General features: G+C 43.8%; 1 protein-coding gene across 1 annotated transcript in view; it reads right to left on the bottom strand.

The window, feature by feature from the left end:
- Positions 1-4,586: 4,586 nt before the first annotated feature.
- LOC106812716 (maltase-glucoamylase, intestinal-like) overlaps positions 4,587-17,318 on the bottom strand; it is a 17,465-nt gene continuing 4,733 nt past the window's right edge. Inside the window, exons 4-10 of the mRNA XM_014816660.1 lie at positions 8,147-8,295; positions 7,663-7,804; positions 7,161-7,279; positions 6,724-6,812; positions 6,283-6,332; positions 5,389-5,550; positions 4,587-4,631 (exon numbers count right to left, since the gene is read on the bottom strand). Coding sequence (XP_014672146.1) covers positions 4,593-4,631; positions 5,389-5,550; positions 6,283-6,332; positions 6,724-6,812; positions 7,161-7,279; positions 7,663-7,804; positions 8,147-8,295 — 750 coding nt within the window. The 3' untranslated portion in view covers positions 4,587-4,592. The remainder of the gene's footprint in view (positions 4,632-5,388; positions 5,551-6,282; positions 6,333-6,723; positions 6,813-7,160; positions 7,280-7,662; positions 7,805-8,146; positions 8,296-17,318) is intronic.

The following is a 17,318-nucleotide window of genomic DNA, read 5'->3' as shown; positions in this document are numbered from 1 at the left end:
TGCTTACAATATCAGTCTCTCACTCTATACTCTCGATAATTATTGCATTAATAACACACGGACTACGTTTGTCGCGGAGGATCTCCCGCGTCACAATATAGTGAACAGGCCAGCGGAACAATGTACTGCTTGCGCTCTGTTTACATTTATTTATGTGGCTCAGCGCCCCGTTGTCACGCGTTTTCTCCCGCAAGATATTACAGCAGCCGCTCAGCGAATAGCATTGATAAATATTAGTTTTAGCACTATCCTTTCATGGTGCTGATCTCATGCGGGATATCCTTCTNCTCGTGACCCGCTCGCTTTTGCGAGCTAAACGTTAATATATTGTTTAGCTTATTCAATGCATTGAAAATATCACACCAATAATCGCATGCGGATCACTTCTCGCGTATGTGTATATTAATTACTCAAGATCCAGGAGCACGTACTCTAACAAGCACCCAGCAGTGAATAACAAGATGCCCGCCAGCAGCGACAGCCGCCTCAAACTCGACGTGCCTTATAGGGTGTAGCGTAGAGTCCCCTTAACCTCGCTATGCATACCAGGCGTATGTATCGCTTCACTACACTATCTACCGCCTGCTACGCCAGCTCAACCCTGGCGTTTCGCATCAGGCCTCGTTATCGACTACAGGCAACTTGCAATAACTGGCAGAAATGACCCCGTCAGCGCCCAAAAGCCTGCTACCGCACATGCGATGCGCGAGCGCAGCTGCAGGAGTTGCCGTCGCGGGAGGGCGGCGGGCAGCGCTGGGCTCTCAATAGCAAAAGCAGTTCGAGCTCCTTTGCGCTAACAATCCAACAAAATCCAATGTTTTAATCCTCCTGCTGTGAGGGCTCAAAAGGCTTATCAGACACTTACTCTTCGCACTTGCTGTCAGCGCGGAAAGTAGATTCACGGTCCTCTTTCAATAAAGTGATAATATAAATGGTAGGCTCAGCGACTGCAAACAAAATATTTGCAACTCGCGGTCCGTAGACCAAGTTCTCAGGAACAAAGGTCTGATACCTTGACCGTTTCCCCCACTGCCCCGCTTGACCTGTGAACCCGTCCAATTTCGCGTGGTGATGAACTGTTTCCTCCCATCGACACTATAACGATCGAACCTACTTAAGAAGCGTAGTCGACGAGCGTGGGAGATTTCGTGCCGGCAATTCCCGTATTTCTCCGATACCTTAAGCTTAAGGGCGAAATATATGCGCCCGTCCATGAAACACATCTGACCTTTGACCCTTGACCCAAATTCGCACATCCCGAGCTCCTCTTTCGCCGACCTCCCCCCCCCCCGACGTCCCGAATATCAAGACGATCGTACGTCGCGCGGTTATTGACTTTGCTGCCAGTACCACTGTTAGAGCCTCCAGCCACCGCACGGACGGACGGCACGAACGGAGAGGACGGGCCACGCGACGCCGACGGAACAGCGACGGATCGGACGCACGGCACCGACGGCCAGGCATCTTCATGCGAGTCTACACAGCTGCATCTGCACTTCGTCAGGCTGAGCCTAAAAACACAATTATTGCTTTAATTCACTCTTGCATAGCTATCGTGATAGCCGCCTACGAATTACTGGCGCAGCATCCACAAAAACACTATTTGGACCACCGATAAACGCCGGCTACCATTTCTAGAATTTCAGTAGTTATTTGCTAACTATAATTGAATTTGAAGTGTATTGCGACGCCGCGCTACACGCAAACAATGCTCCTAACAGCAGTTTCTTCCACAATACGTATGCGCTTGATCCGTCACTGAACGAACTACTCACAACTGCGCCAGCGCAGAAGCAGCGTCATCATAATCAGATCACTCCTTTCAATTATCGTCTGTGACTTCAACAGATGGCACAACTTTCGCCGCAGACGCGATTCGAACGAACAGCACCGTTCCTAGGAGGAGTTGAGCTGGAATCGACCGTTACGTCACTGCCTGACCCCCGTAGCAGACCCGTCCCAGTTGCTTGATGGTGCGCAGCGTACGCTGCTGCAGACCCGTCAGCACCTTGCTGGCGGCTACTACGGGACAGTTAACCCGGACCCAGAGCGGCGGCGTGAATGCCGAGCTGCGTACTCAGCTGATCCGCCACTCTAGCCAGCTACGCCACGTGCCAGTGGCGAGGAACAGTCATTACCACATCGTAAAACTGCGGGAGGGCAAGTCTCAGCGATGGCATCTTAAGTTTACATCCGAATCGTTCGTTGATCACAGGCGGGGGGCGCAATGCGCGCCGCCGCCACCTCTTGCCCGTTAATGTGGGACGGCCGTCGGGCCTACGTAGGCCTACGCTACGCGGCCCGCGCGTCTTCTAAGCCACGGCTTGAGACTTCAGCGACAGACGACTTGTTTCACATTTACAATAATTCACGCCCGTGTAGTGCTTACTGCGCTGCTGCTGCGGGAGATCCCCGGCGCTATCACCCCGTGCGTGCATGCACGTGTGGATGTGCAGATTTGTTGCTTGGCCTTCACGCGCGCGTCTGTGCTCCGTGCGGTACGTGCGTGTGAGTGTGCATGTGCGGTGACGCCGGCTCGTGCTGCGTATCATGTGCCCGTTGTCGCCGTGCCGCTGCTTCGCGCCTCCACACACCAGAACGGCAGCTCGGCGAGTCAAAAGCTGTAGCACACACTGTAGACCGGATCTGCTTCACCATTAACTAATGAATCATTCCTATATTATTAGTTTTATTGCCGCTAAGCATCCATATTAGAATCCTATTCGCATACAAAGCGCAGGCCCACTACAAGCCCATATTTGGCTCCCACGGCGTCGATGCTGTACAGCGGTACCAGGCGTACTCATTTTATAGTTACCTAGCTTCTGTAGAGTTACCTAGCTTATTCTCGTGACTTCTGAATTGGCTCCGTTACCCAGCCCCTGGATCATCATACGAGCGCCGATGCATTTTAGCGCAATCGTCCGTTAGCCGCTCTTCTCTCTCTCTCGTCTCCTCTCGTCTTCCTCTTACTCTCTCGTCTCTCTCTCTCGTCTACTCCCTCTCTCTCTCTCTTCTCTCTCTCTGCTCTCTCTCTCTCCCTCTCGTCTCTCTCCCTCTCTCTCTCTCTCTCTCGCTCTCTGTTTTCTGCTCTCTCTCTCTCTCTCTCTCTCTCTCTTCTTGTCTTCTCCCCCTCTTTCCCCTCAATGTGTGGACGCCTGTGTGTTTGTAGCTGTGCCTGTGTGTGTGTGTGTAGTGTGTGTGTGTGACTGGTGTGTGTGCGTGCCGTTGCCCGTGCGATCGCGTGTACGCGTGTGTGCCGGGACGTTCTGTTTCGTTGTATAGTGGCAGTACGCCGTGCGAGGTCTCATACATTGTGAAACATAGGCTTAGAGCCTAGACCCTCGCATGCGTATTCACTATGAATAACAGACAAACGTAGCCTCAGTGCGTTATTACAGTCGCAATAATTTAGTCCGAGAGTGACGAGAGCTAATATCTATTACAGTTGAAATGCTATACCGAAATATCAGTCTCTCACTCTATACCTCGATAATATTGCCATTAATAACCACACGGACTTACGTTTGTCGCGGCAGGCATCTCCCGCGTCACAATATATGTGAACCAGGCCAGGCGCCGCAACAATTACATGCTTGCCTCGCTCGGGTTTACATTTATTTATGTGGCTCAGCCCGCCCCGTCCACTTGTCACGCGTTTTCTCGTCCTGCAAGATATTACAGCAGCCGCCCTCACGCGAACTAGCATGATAAATATTGAGTCTTCTTAGCACTATCCTTTCATCGGCTGCTGATCTCATCGCCGGGAGTATCCTTCTCTTCAAGAGTAGATAATAAAACTACTCTTGAATGTGTTATTATCAACCTCTTGTTCTCTCTGCGCGATCTCATAGAAAAGTATGCGAGCAACAACAGTTCTTAATCAAGAGAAGTCTGAAGGTAGCCACCACTAGCGCTGTATGGCTTTAACAAATTTCTTTAAAGCAGCCCTTATTATGTAAAAATTCGGATTCCTAATCGGCTATCGAACCTATAAATCATATATGACGCCCAGCCCGGCAATCGTAAATCGCAACATATCTTTGGCAACAGCTGAGCTTATGCGGACCTTGAAAGATCCAGAAGACCCTGATCTATCTAACTAGGCATAACGTCATTATTAACGAGCCAGGGGGCGTATTGTCTAACCCGTAGTAAACTCTCGCCTCTGTCCCTGACAACACACACCACTCCCCTCATCCTCTACCTTTCTCTCTCGCCTATTTCTTTCTCCCCCCCCCTCTCTCTCTCTCTCTCTCTCTCGTCTCTCTCTATTCTCGCGCGCTTCCCTTCTCCTGCTCTCTCTTTCCCTCTACCTCTCTCTCTCCCTCTCTCGCTCTCTCTCTCTCTCTCCTCTTCTCTCTCTCTCTCTCTCTTTCTCTCTCTCATCCAATCTCTCAACTGTCACTCTCCCTTTCTCTGTCTCTCATATCTCGGCTTTTCTCCTCTCCTCCTCCTTTCTCTCTCTCTCTCTCTCTCTCTCTCTCTCTCTCTCTCATCTCTCTCTCTCTCTCTCTCTGCTCACTCAGATCCATCTTGTGGACAGCGTGTTCAATAACGTCCCACCCTTGGATGTACGGTCAGTACTGGCTTCATTGGATACATCTGGAACCGCTTTTAGCCGCGAGGAACTGCTAAAAACACGAGCAATCCAGTATATCACGCATCAATCGCATATATGTAGTGTGATCAAAAAGACTAGTATCATTATGTTTCATATTTAGTTATGATACACTATTATATCCTATTATATAACAGCATATATATATCAGGAGCCCTAGATACATAGTTCCCTATTATCTACTCCCTAGAATATCATAGATCTATTATATAACCAACTATATAGCTTTCGAGTGTAGATTAATTCTACATTACACATCACATCACGTTGCCACTTTCGACACCGGTTAGAAGTTTTCACAACCTCTTGCTTATCACTGGCCGTTCTAACTTAATTTTAGATAAAGTAATTATCGTTTTTCTTTATGCCAGGACATAGCCTACAAATCTTTTGCTATGAATCTCGCAATTCAAATAGGGTCTTGATAGCACGCATATATTCGATATACTCTGACCGGTCGCCCAATTCGCGCGCCTGCCTTCACCTCCAAGGAAAATTCAAAAAAAAACAAACTTGTTAATAACTAGAAATCGAAAACAGCAACGTGCAGTAGAAATCTATACTGCTCTTCTCATAATCAAAAGTGCATAATATAATATAATAAAATATAATATAATTTTATTTAATTTAATTCGATATAATTTAATAAGCTATAATATAGTGGAATGGTATTACAATGGGAATGGTGTTACGGGTTATAGATATAAAGAATAACTGGCGGGATAAACGTACACTGCTACGTCTGACTAAGCAGTAGTTATCCTTACATTTGTGCTCGACTGCCATTCGTACTGTCCGGGTTTGAGGACCGTCGCGCCATCTATGAGGATTCTCCGGGGATAGTGCGGCATGCCCAAGATGTCGATGAAACCGACGTGCAGCCTTTCACCCCTTAGGGAGTTGTGTTCCGCTGTCCATCTAAGTTGTTCCTGTTTCCGGGTAACGAGCAGTCGCCATTGTTAGCGGCCGCAGATATGACGGCCGTTTTACTAGTTTTTTTTCCTCTTTAATTTGTTATCTTTCAGTGATCCCTGCGTTTATCGTGCTGGTATTTATATAATGTTTTTACATATCGATTTTAATACACAGTTTATCTATACTAAGTGAAGCGGATTGAGTAAGACACAACTTGGCTTTAGGCTCCTTGGCTGTCGTTGAAAATACGAAATAATTAGCAGGACTGTTACTATAGCAACCAGTTTTCACGATGAGAAAATTTGAGAAGAATACTGTGTGTATGTCTGAATTAATCCAACTTTAATGAAGTTTATTCTACGATAGAAAAAAACAATATGAATGGTAAATTAAATGTATATTAAAAAGCAATAAGATATTCGTCCTGTTTGACCAATAATAATGTGAAGTTATGCTTTTCTCTATTTATTCTGATTGTATTAAGATTCTTCATTAGTATACAGCTCTTACGAATTCACGCATACAATAACCACAGTACATACATTAGCTACAGTAATATAATATACGAACCCGCAAATACGCACAGACGCACGCACGAACACACGCACCACGCACGAACACGCACACAGACACGCGCGCGCACACGCACATACACGCACACACGCGTGCGCGCACACACACGCGCACGCACATATACGCCATAAAACGTCTCCGCGCTTATACTATTACAGGTTGTCATTACTTACTGAACTGCATGTGAACTTGACAGAGAGATATTCCCCTTTCTCGTATGCATCTAGAATAGTAAATGAAGAAATACGTAGGTTCACTACAACAAAATCACAGTCACAATCGAAAAAATGAAAAGAGTTCTTTAACACTCTTTAGTTCTTTAACAAATCGTATGAAATCGGCACGGAAATGCCGAGCGTATTATATTCACGACTATTGCGCTGAAAATTAATGTGGCCGTAATAAAACATTAAATCAATCTATTATGCAAGCGTCACTAATAAATCAGAAACCCAGACCGTTTTCACACAGCTTTTACCGATACTAAAGTGAATAATAAAGATTAAATCCCAAGTTCCAAATACTAAGGATTAGAAGATTTTTGCTGAACATACCATTTTCTATTTAGTATTTGTTTTATGTACGACACCCTTGAACTGGGAAAGATTAAGTACCTTTCGTCTCACCATCGTCCCAGTACAGCTCACCGCTAGCTCGCTCGGCGTGGTCTAGTGCTACGAACAGCCGCATCACGTTCTTACGGCTACAACGATAGAAAGCTGCCACTGGCGAATCACATTACGCAGGCAACGTAACAACCGATAGGGGGCACCAAGTGTACGCATGTACTCTATCGCAATGGAGCTTCTAAGGGTGAAACCCCGGTCCATTAGACAGGAGATGTGTTAGTGCGAAAGGGTGCGCACGTATAGGTTCTAGGTAATATATATATATATATATTCCTTGCTTGCTTTTTTACTCCAAATTTCTTGCATACATTAGACGTATTTACGTATACAGTCGCAATAGTGAATCTAATCACTAGAGTCCCTCCACCCGCTATGACTTAACCATATAGACATAAACTTGAAGTTACTTACTACTAGCTCACCTGAATTGCGTCGTGTTGCCGGGGACTTGGCCGGGTACTATATAACCGCCCCTAAAATGTATATTAACTCTATCCAGCGGAGTTTTCAACGTGCGCAGTCCCTGTCGCACCTTCGTGGCCTATAGGAAGAATAACAAACGTTCGTGGCTAAACGTCAGTGTATACAAACGCTCGCACCCACGCACGCACGGATACAGGCACGCTCAATTACACACGTAAGCGCACGCACACGCACGGAAACCGCGCCGCACCGTATAAACTCACTGAAGCCTGCTCGAATAAAACTGCGTGTGCGTGAGATATAGATCAGTGCGGAACGATGCACGGCTCACATAAAAAACAAAAAAACAAGTCATGCCCTGCATTGCATACGCCTGCATATAGCTAGCCTGTACGGGTCACACAGAACACCACAGAACAACACAGAACAACACAGAACAACACAGATCAGCGTTTATAGTTACCGCACGCTCTGTGTTGCCTGCTCCTAGCTCATACTCACAGTGTAATAGTCGTACCACAGTCCCGGTGGGAAGTAAGCTCTGACGTTGGTGCTACCCTGGTCAAGCGCAGGGCTAATGAGCAGGCCTGGACCCCACATGAACTGACGATCGATGTCGTAGGTATTAGGGTCATTTGAAAATCTGCCCGAAAGAAAAGGCGCACATTTTCACGTGGCGTTATTATTATTATTATTATTATTATTGTTATTATTATTATTATTATTATTATTATTATTATTATTGTTATTATTATTATTGATAATATTATTCTTATTAATATGATATTTTGTTGATAATCGTGATGAAATATTCTGTGAAAAGCGTTACAAGTCTCCCGGGTGAGATGAGGCTTATTTTAGAGGCTTTCGATAGTGAGACATAAGACCACACCTCGGCCGATTCCGTACCTACATCCAACGGAACGAAGGAGATAAGTTTGCCGATTGATCATTGCCCGCAACGATCTTACCCTTAATTACTTACTCGTTCAATAGAGGGCGCGCTACCGAATGTCCTCTCACATGCGCGTGATGGAAGAGCGTGTAGAGATAGGGTAGCAGACTATATCTGACGTGCATTGCTGTAAGACTCGCCTGCTGCATGTCTCCGCTAAAGTACGATGGATCCTGCGGCTGTACCAATAACACGTAAAATCTTGTCAAAAAAAATGTCAAGATTAAACCTCTATCCGGCTAAGAGGTGAGACCTAATTTGTCTACAGGTTTTACATGTTTCGATTTATCTAAAGGATAATCATTTTCAGCCAATAAATCGAATGTAAGATGATTGGGTTTCATTAGGTTTTAATATTAACAATAATAGTTATAGCCGTACGAAAAACCATTAAGAATAATTTTTTTTTATGAATAGCGGATCAATTGTCATATAATTGATATTCGCGTATAAAGCTAGAGAATATGCCATGTGCAAAGAAATGAGATTAGTCAGATATATTTGGCTGGACGTCCGTAAAACTATTTTACGGTTTACTTTGAATTCTCTGTTTTATTTTTTTTTACGCGCCACCATACAGTCTTGTCTCAAGATAGATCAATATTTTGCACTTGAAACTTTTTAACATTTATATATTACATATTATGGCATGGCGCGTTATGATTATTTTCATATAAATAAACGTATAAAAATTATCCCGTGATGTATAATAAATATTTATGGTTGAAGAGATTTCTAAGCGAAACTATCTATAAATAAGGGTCCCGCATTCCACAGCGGGTCGGTTATTATAGAACAAACGTTATTAATAGCACCAGTTTGCGATGGTGGCTTCACACGTAACTAGAACCTATCCCAGCTGGTCAGAACTGAATCATCTTCGGTCCAAAGTAGTTAGCTAAACATTTCGCTGAGGTTAAACCATATAAATAAATAAATAAATAAATATATATATATATAAAAAAAAAATATATATATATATATATATATATATATATAGCCATGGTCTAATCTAATACTAATGGTTTATCTGTGGTTAAACCAGCTAACCGTCGTATAGATATCGGTATAACAGTATAGATATCGTCATGGCAGCAACTTTTGCGCACTATGTGATGATTGTGCAATTAGCGATAAATTTGTGCGAAATAGATAAGTTGACTTATCACACCGATGCTCGGAGTTAAGTGGCCGGCGTACGCATTTGTGTGTGTGTTTTGTGGTGTTGGTTGTGATGGTGTGTCGTTGTGTGTGTGTGTGTGTGTGTGTGCGTTGTGCGTGTGCGTGTGCTAGTGTGAGCGTGCGCGTAGGCATGTGGCGCGGTGCGTGTGCGTCGGTGCGTGCGTGCGTGCCGTGCGTGCGTGCGTGCCAGTACGTGCTGCGTGTGTAACGATGTACGATGTTGGCTGGCACTGAGCGTACCGTCTTTCGGTTCATGAGCCGTTGATGATTCCAGCAGGCGATAGAACGCTCGCCAAGTTGCATCCTATCGCTTGGCAAACTCCCTCTCCGCGTTTTCCAGAAACCGCAGAGCTAGCACCAACTGGGAGGCTAAGGGGAAATAAATTTGTTGAAGAATTTGCAGTTCTACGAGTTTGTACGTGAATATTACCCACCCACAGCCTAGCCTGACTGCACGTATACTAAGAGCGTATGCGCGGTGTGTGCATATGCCATCGTGTGTGTATTGTGTGCGCTCGGTGTGCGCGCGTCTGCGGCGCATAGGTGTAAAACGATATAGCCCAACGTGTATGCGTGTGTGTATGCGTGTGTGTGAGCGCGCGTCTGTGTGCTGTTCCCACTGTCATCGAATTCGCTTCGCTGTGACATCCTATGCCTAGTTGCTAGTGTGCAGTCGGCACTACTTCACCAGACTAACGGATAGCCGGTACTAGTATATAGCGGTATTATACAGTGTGGAGTGAATCTGTAAAACCTCTCATCACGTGTGTCAGTCGTACGTACGGAATTCCAAACAGTCCAACTCGGAATCGCCGGAATGGAGCGTTGCATGTGTCGGGAGCCAAGTTTGAGTGTTGTCGGCTAGCAACGTGCGGCGTACTTTTCCCGCGCACTGGATACGTTGATCGTGACGTCAGCAGGCCCTTGTTTGTCCCGAAGATCCACTCGTTGCCCTTCAAACGAAAAAGCTCTATTATCGATCAATCACTATATTTGTCAGACTGAATAGTTTACTCGCACTGGCGCCCGAAGAAATATGTATTCGAATAACGACAGTGGCCGAGGTTATTCTCACCGGACTGCCGGCCATGGTTGAAGGCTTCGTTATATATTAGCCATCACGGTGCATTATGATGTCGTTATTTGTAGAGCGTCCACCTCGCTACATCGATATCTCATGAGATCATAAAGCAACTTATTAGAGCTTCAAGAATTATGAGAGACATGCCGCCATTATCCAACAGCGTAAGCTGCGAGTTATGTCCCACAAACCTATAGTGATAGAATGCATATACAGCGTGCTGCACGACGGCGCTTTCGTCACTGCGCCCATTTTGGAGCGAGCGTTGTCAGAACTACCGCTCAAAGATACCACAAACGTTCCCGATGGGATTTAGGGAGCAGATTCAGCCTTTCGCACGCCCTCTTGTGCCGTTTGTCAGAACTGATACATAATGTATGACTATCGTAACTCCTATGACGTTAGATTTATTTAATTTACACTTCTTGCACGACACTTCACTGTAAATTCATGACATTTCGAAGTCATGCGTCTATTTGTGATCGGTTTCTGACAACCAGTTCCCCTACCGGTTTCCTAGATTCGTTATCGTCCGTAATATTAAAGGCTGAGACGACAAAGATACACGAACAGAGAAGTGAAAGCCGCACCGAACAGGGCAGGCGCCTTTCGAGTTCCAGGTCTGGCTCAGTGCCGTAGAGGGCACAGCGGTTATAACACCATGTAGAGAGAGAGAGGTGTGGTTTTTAAGGACAATAAGTGGTATAGATTGTCGTCCCATCTTAGTGGTTCGTAGGACGCCTCTAGGCGGTAGCATCGTCTTACTCTTGGCGTGTGTTTTCGAATCGGCTTCGATCTGTCATTGGAGAGGACGTTAAGCAATGGAGGAGTATAGGCGTTAAGTCACCAGAGGCCAGAATAACTACAGGCTATTGAGTAGTTAGATACTTATGCGAGGCCTAAAAACAATGATAATTTTATCTATAATTTAAAATCGATCTGACAGCGCCTCAAAGGACCTCGAAGGAAAAACTCTGCGTTCTCGGCGAACAAGAGTGTGACGAGATAAAAAGAATAGAGAGAGAGACAGAGAGTGAGCGAGAGAGAGAGGAGAGGAGAGCAGAGGAGAAAGTAGGAGGAGAGAGAGAGATGGAGAGAGACGAGCGACGGTGAGGAGAGAGAGAGAGAGAGAGAGAGAGAGAGAGAAAGAGAGAAAGATAATAACCTTGCCGTTGCCGCAGCCATGCTAGTTCCGTACAGGTTGTGAAGGTCATAGTGCGGGTGCTCGATGTCGCCCCAGTGCTGCACGCTGTCCATGCACAGAGTGTCTTCTGACAGCGCAGCGCCACCTATCTCTGCAACATCACGAATCGATGATCGGTTATCAAATGCCGATGAATGATTTTGTAATGTGTGTTAGCAAGAGCGTAGAAAACCCAAAAAGTAACAAAACATAAATTGTAAAAGGGTTTATGCGCTCCTGATGACATTGTATGGCTGTTGGTGTTTAGACATTACGGCCCTTGTTTTCCCATTTTTTCTTATATAATAGGTACGATTTTCTCCAGTGTCTAGTTCTCTAGTTGGGTCAGTTAGACTGTCAGCTTCATTTGTCTTTATTGGCATTAAACACGAGCGAAAATTTTATTAGAAATTTCTAAGAAATAGCGTTACTATCTATATCCGTACAGTTATCGTAGTTGCTTACGCGAAGCGTAAAGAGTTATTTATAATTGATATGTACTCGGCAGATATGGTGGATGATTGAGTTTGCTGTCCGGGTCGCAAGGTGGCGCTGTTGGATCACCGAGAGGCTCATTCTTGCTCTGCAAAACCCCAATGAGTGATGTCATGATGATGGAATTATTACTTCATAGAACCTCCTGATTACTTTAAATACTGATTTATGCTAATCTTGACTATCTGAGTAATTTTTATTTTGTTACATGGCGTTCCTCTGATGATTTAGCAACCTGCTCAATTGCTATATATGATAATTGATATATATTGCTAGTAATGAGTAATCGCAACAGGATGACGGAAGGAGGAATGTGTTACACATACACGTTTAGTGGGTTGATATATCAGCTTTCATCAGTTACCACCATGCGTCCCGATCGGAACTACATTTCGACATCTGCACCGCGCACATGTGCGTGTCTGTCGGTGACACGCCCTTCGCTAGGCAACGCCTCGCTCTGGCTATTTCCGGCCAGCGGCGTGGCAGAACAAATATTTTCGCGTGGATTCGGGAAAGATTTACATTAGAGACGGCCCGTCGAGGTGCGATATATATAGATTAATACAGTTCACCCTATTTATCCGTACTCCTGATAAGTAGCGATATCCTATTATCATAAACATGATATAGTTGATGTCAGATAAATTCTTAAAAAAATATTAGCCAAGATCACATCATGTTTGTACTTTGCCAGACCACGCCTTAGACATGTTTTTCACACCTCTTGTGGTTGTAATCGAACTTGCGTTTCTAATTAATTTTAGATATAAGATACATTATTCTTTTCTCCTAAATTGCACAGTGACTAGCTAGCCTAAAATCTTCTAATTGAATTGAATTCAAATAGGGTTTGAATAGACGCATATATTCCGATTATGTACCGGTCGCAAATTCGGCGCAGAAAATTCAAAAAAAGAAATTGTCAACTTGTTAATAACTAGAATCCGAAACACCAGCAACGTGGCAGTAGTAAATCTAATACTGTCTCTACTCGCATAACAAAAGTGCATAATAATTAATAAATAAAAATAATATAAATTTTTTTAGTTGGAATAAACTAGGTGCCATTTAAGAAATACCTTGGCGGAATAACGTACCACTTGCTACGCTCTGACTAAGCAGTATTTATCCTTACATTTGATCTCGACTGGCATTCGACTGTCCGGTTTGAGACAGGTAGAGCCATCTAGAGGATCTCCGGATAGTCGCGCATGCCAACGATCGGATGAAAACCGACGTGCAGGCCTTTCACCCTTTAAGGAGTTGTGTTCCGCTGTCCATCTAAAGTTGCCTGTTTTCTGCAGGGTAACGAGGCAGTCGCCAAATTCGTTTAGCGGCCGGCAGTAAATGATCGTGCCGTTCTTTAATAGTTTTTTTCGCGTCCTTTAAATTTGTTACTTCTTCAGTGAATCCTGCGTTATCGTGCTGGTATGTATATAATGTTTTAACATATCGATTTTAATACACAGTTAATTCTATACTAATGTAAGCGATTGAGTAAAGACACAACATTGGCCTTTAGCTCCCTTGGCTGTCGTTGAAAATACAAATAATTAGGGCAGACGTTACTATAGCAACCAGCGTTTCACACTATGAGAAAATTTAGAATGAAAACTGAGTGTGTATGCCTGCTTAATCCAACTTTAATGAAATAATTTCTACGATAGAAAAAAAACAATTGAAATAAATAAAATGTATATTAAAAAAGCCAATAAGATATCGTCCGTTTATGACCATAATAAGTGGAATTATGCTTTCTTCTATTTATTCTGAATTGTATAATAGATCTTCTATTAGTTAACAGCTCTCTACGAATTCACGCATACAATAACCACAGAGTACATACATTAGCTAGCAGGTATAATAAAATGACGAGGCCGCAAATACGCACATGACGCACGCAACGAAAAACACACGCACCACGCACGCAACACGCAACAACAACACGGCCATGCCGAGAATGATAGCGCGGCCGCCCCCCAACACGCACATACACGCAAACACGCGTTGGCGCGCACACACACCGCACGCACATATACCGCCCATAAAACGTCCCTCCGCGCTTATACTATTAAGGTTGTCATTACTTACTGATCTGCATGTGAACTTGAACAGAGAATATTCCCACTTTCTCGTATGCATGCTAGAATATAAATGATACGAAAATACGTAGGTCACTACAACAAAATCACAGTCACATTCGAAAAAATGAAAAGAGTTCTTTAACAGCTCCTTTAGTCTTTAAACAAATCGTATGAAATTCGCACGGAAATGCCGAGCGATATATATTCACGACCTATTGCGCTGAAAATTAATGTGGCCGAATAAAAACATTAAATCAATCTATTATGGCAAGCGTCGCACTAAAATAAATCAGAAACCCAGCACGTTTCCCAACACAGCTTTTACCGATACTAAAGTGAATAAATAAAGATTAAAAATCCGGCAAAAAGTTCCAATACTAAGGATTAGAAGATTTTTGACCTGATACCTTTTCTATTAGTTAATTGTTTTATGTACGACACCCTTGAACTGGGAAAGATTAGTAACGCTTTCGTTCACCATCCGTCCCAGTACACCGCTACTCTGCTACGGCGTAGGTGTCTTAGTGCTAGCAAGCAGTCCGAATCATCGTATCTCTACGCTACACAAATAGAAAGCTGCCACTGGCGAATCACATTACGCCAGGCCCAACGGTAACAACCGAATAGGGGGCACCAAGTGTACGCATGGTCTCTATCGCAATGCGAGCTGTCTAAGGGTGAACCCCGGTCATGTAGACAGGAGAGGACTGTTTAGTGCGAAGGCGTGCCAACGTTATAGGTTCTAGGTAATATTATATTACTTAAATGATAAGTACTATAGCTATACTGAAGTATATATTATTCCTTTGCTTGCTTTTTTACTCCAATTATCTTGCCATATCATTAGACATTTTACGTATACAGTCGCAATAGTGAATCTAAAGTCACTATGAGTCCCTCCACCCGCCTATGACTTTACACCATATTAGACTAAACTTTGAAGTTACTTACTACTACTTCACCTGATTGCGTCGTGTTGCCGGGACTTCGCCGGTACTATATATACCGCCCTAAAATGTATATTAACATCATCCAGGCGGAGTTTTTCCACGTGCGCAGTCCCTTTCGCACTCTTCGTGCCTATAGGAAAGAATAACAAACGTCGTGCTAACACGTCAGTGTATACAAACCTCCGCACCCACGCAAACAGCACGAAACCCCCGCCCCGCGCGCGGCACCGTTATCAACTCACTGAAGCCATGCTCGAATAAAACTTGCGTGTGCGTGAGAATATAGCGATCAGTGCGGAAAGATGCCAGGCTCAATAAAAAAAAAAACAAAACAATCATGCCCTGCATTGCATATCCCTGCATTATAGCTAGCCTGGTACGGGTCACAACAGAACACCACAGAACAAATCACAGAACAACACAGAACAACCTGCTGTTGCCTGCTCGCTAGCTCATACGTACACAGCTGTAATAGTCACGTTACCACAGTCCCTGGGAAGTAAGTCTGAACGGCTTGGTGCTTACTGGCTCAAGCGCAGGGCTGAATGAGGCAGGCCTGGACCCCACATGAACTGACGCATCGATGTTCGTAGGTATTAGAGGTCATTGAAAATCTGCCGAAAGAAAAGGCGCACATTTTCACGTCGCGTATATTATTATATATTATATTATTATTGTTATTATTATTATTGAATATTATATTCTTATTATATGATAATTTGTGTGATATCGTGGATGATATCTGTTGAAAAGCGTTCAGTCTCCCGGGTGAGATGAGGTTATTTAGAGGCTTTCGATAGTGAGACATAAGGACCACACCTCGCCGATTCGCGTACCTTACATCCAACGAACGGGAGATAAGTTTGCGATTTGATGCTTGGCCCGCAACGATCTTACCCTTATTACTTACTCGTTCAATAGAGAGCGCGCTACCGATGTCTCTCACAATGCGCGTGATGAAGAGGCGTGTAGAGATAGGGTCAAGCAGACTATATCTGACGTGCATTGCTGTAAGACTCGCCTGCTGCATGTCTCCGCCTAAAGTACGATGGATCTGCGGCGTTAACCAATAAAACACGTAAAATCTTGTCAAAAAAAATGTCAAGATTAAACCTCTATCCGCCTAGAGGTGAGACTGCTAATTGTCTACAGGTTTTACATTGTTCGATTTATCTCAAAGGATAATCATTTTCAGCCAATAAATCGAAGTAAGATGATTGGGTTCATCAGGTTTTAATATTAACAATAATAGTTATAGCCGGTACGAAAAACCATTAGAATAATTTTTTATATGAATAGCGGATCAATAGCTAGGAGAATATGCATGTGCAAAGAAATGAGATTAGTCAGATATATTTGGCTGGACGTCCGTAAAACATTTTACGGTTTACTTTGAATTCTCTGTTATATTTTATTTACGCGCCACCATACAGTCTTCGTCTCAAGATAGATCAATATTTTTGCACTTGTAAACTTTTACATTTATATTACATATTATGGCATGGCGCGTATGATTATTTTCATATAAATAAACGTATAAAAATTATCCCGTGATGTATAATAAAAATTTATGGTTGAAGAGATTTCTAAGCGAAACTATCTATAAAATAAGGGTCCGCCGCATTCCACAGCGGGTCGGTTATTATAGAACAAACGTTATTAATAGCACCAGTTTGCGATGGTGGCTTCACACGTAACTAAGAACCTATCCCACGCTGTCAGAAACTGGAATCATCTTCGTCCAAGAGTAGTTAGCTAAACATTTCGCTGAGGTTAAACCATATAAATAAATAAATAAATAGAATATATATATATATAAATAAATAAAATTTATATATATATATATTATATATATAGACCATGGTCTAATCTAAACTAATGTTTATCTGTGGTTAAACCAGCTAAACCGTCGTAAGATATCGGGATAACAGAATAGATATCGTCATGGCAGCAACTTTTAAGCACTATGTGATGATTTGTCGATTAGCGATAAATTTGTGCGAAATAGATAAGTTGATTAATCCAACGATTCGACGGAGTTAAGTCCGGCGTACAGTTTTGTGTGTGTGTGTTTGTGTTGCGTGTGTGTGTGTGTGTGTGTGTGTTGTTGTGTGTGTTGTGCGTGTGCGTGTGCTGTGTGCGTGTGCGCGTGCGCGTGTGGATGTGCGCGTGCGTGTGTCGTGTGTGCGTGGTGCGTGCGGTGCGTGCGTTGCGTGCGTACGTG

This window comes from Priapulus caudatus, unplaced genomic scaffold, assembly GCF_000485595.1.
Source record: "Priapulus caudatus unplaced genomic scaffold, Priapulus_caudatus-5.0.1 Scaffold678, whole genome shotgun sequence".
Classification (NCBI taxonomy): Eukaryota; Metazoa; Priapulida; class Priapulimorpha; order Priapulimorphida; family Priapulidae; genus Priapulus; species Priapulus caudatus.
The sequence above is the reverse complement of the archived record's forward strand: the minus strand, read 5'-3'. Positions and strand labels throughout refer to the sequence as shown.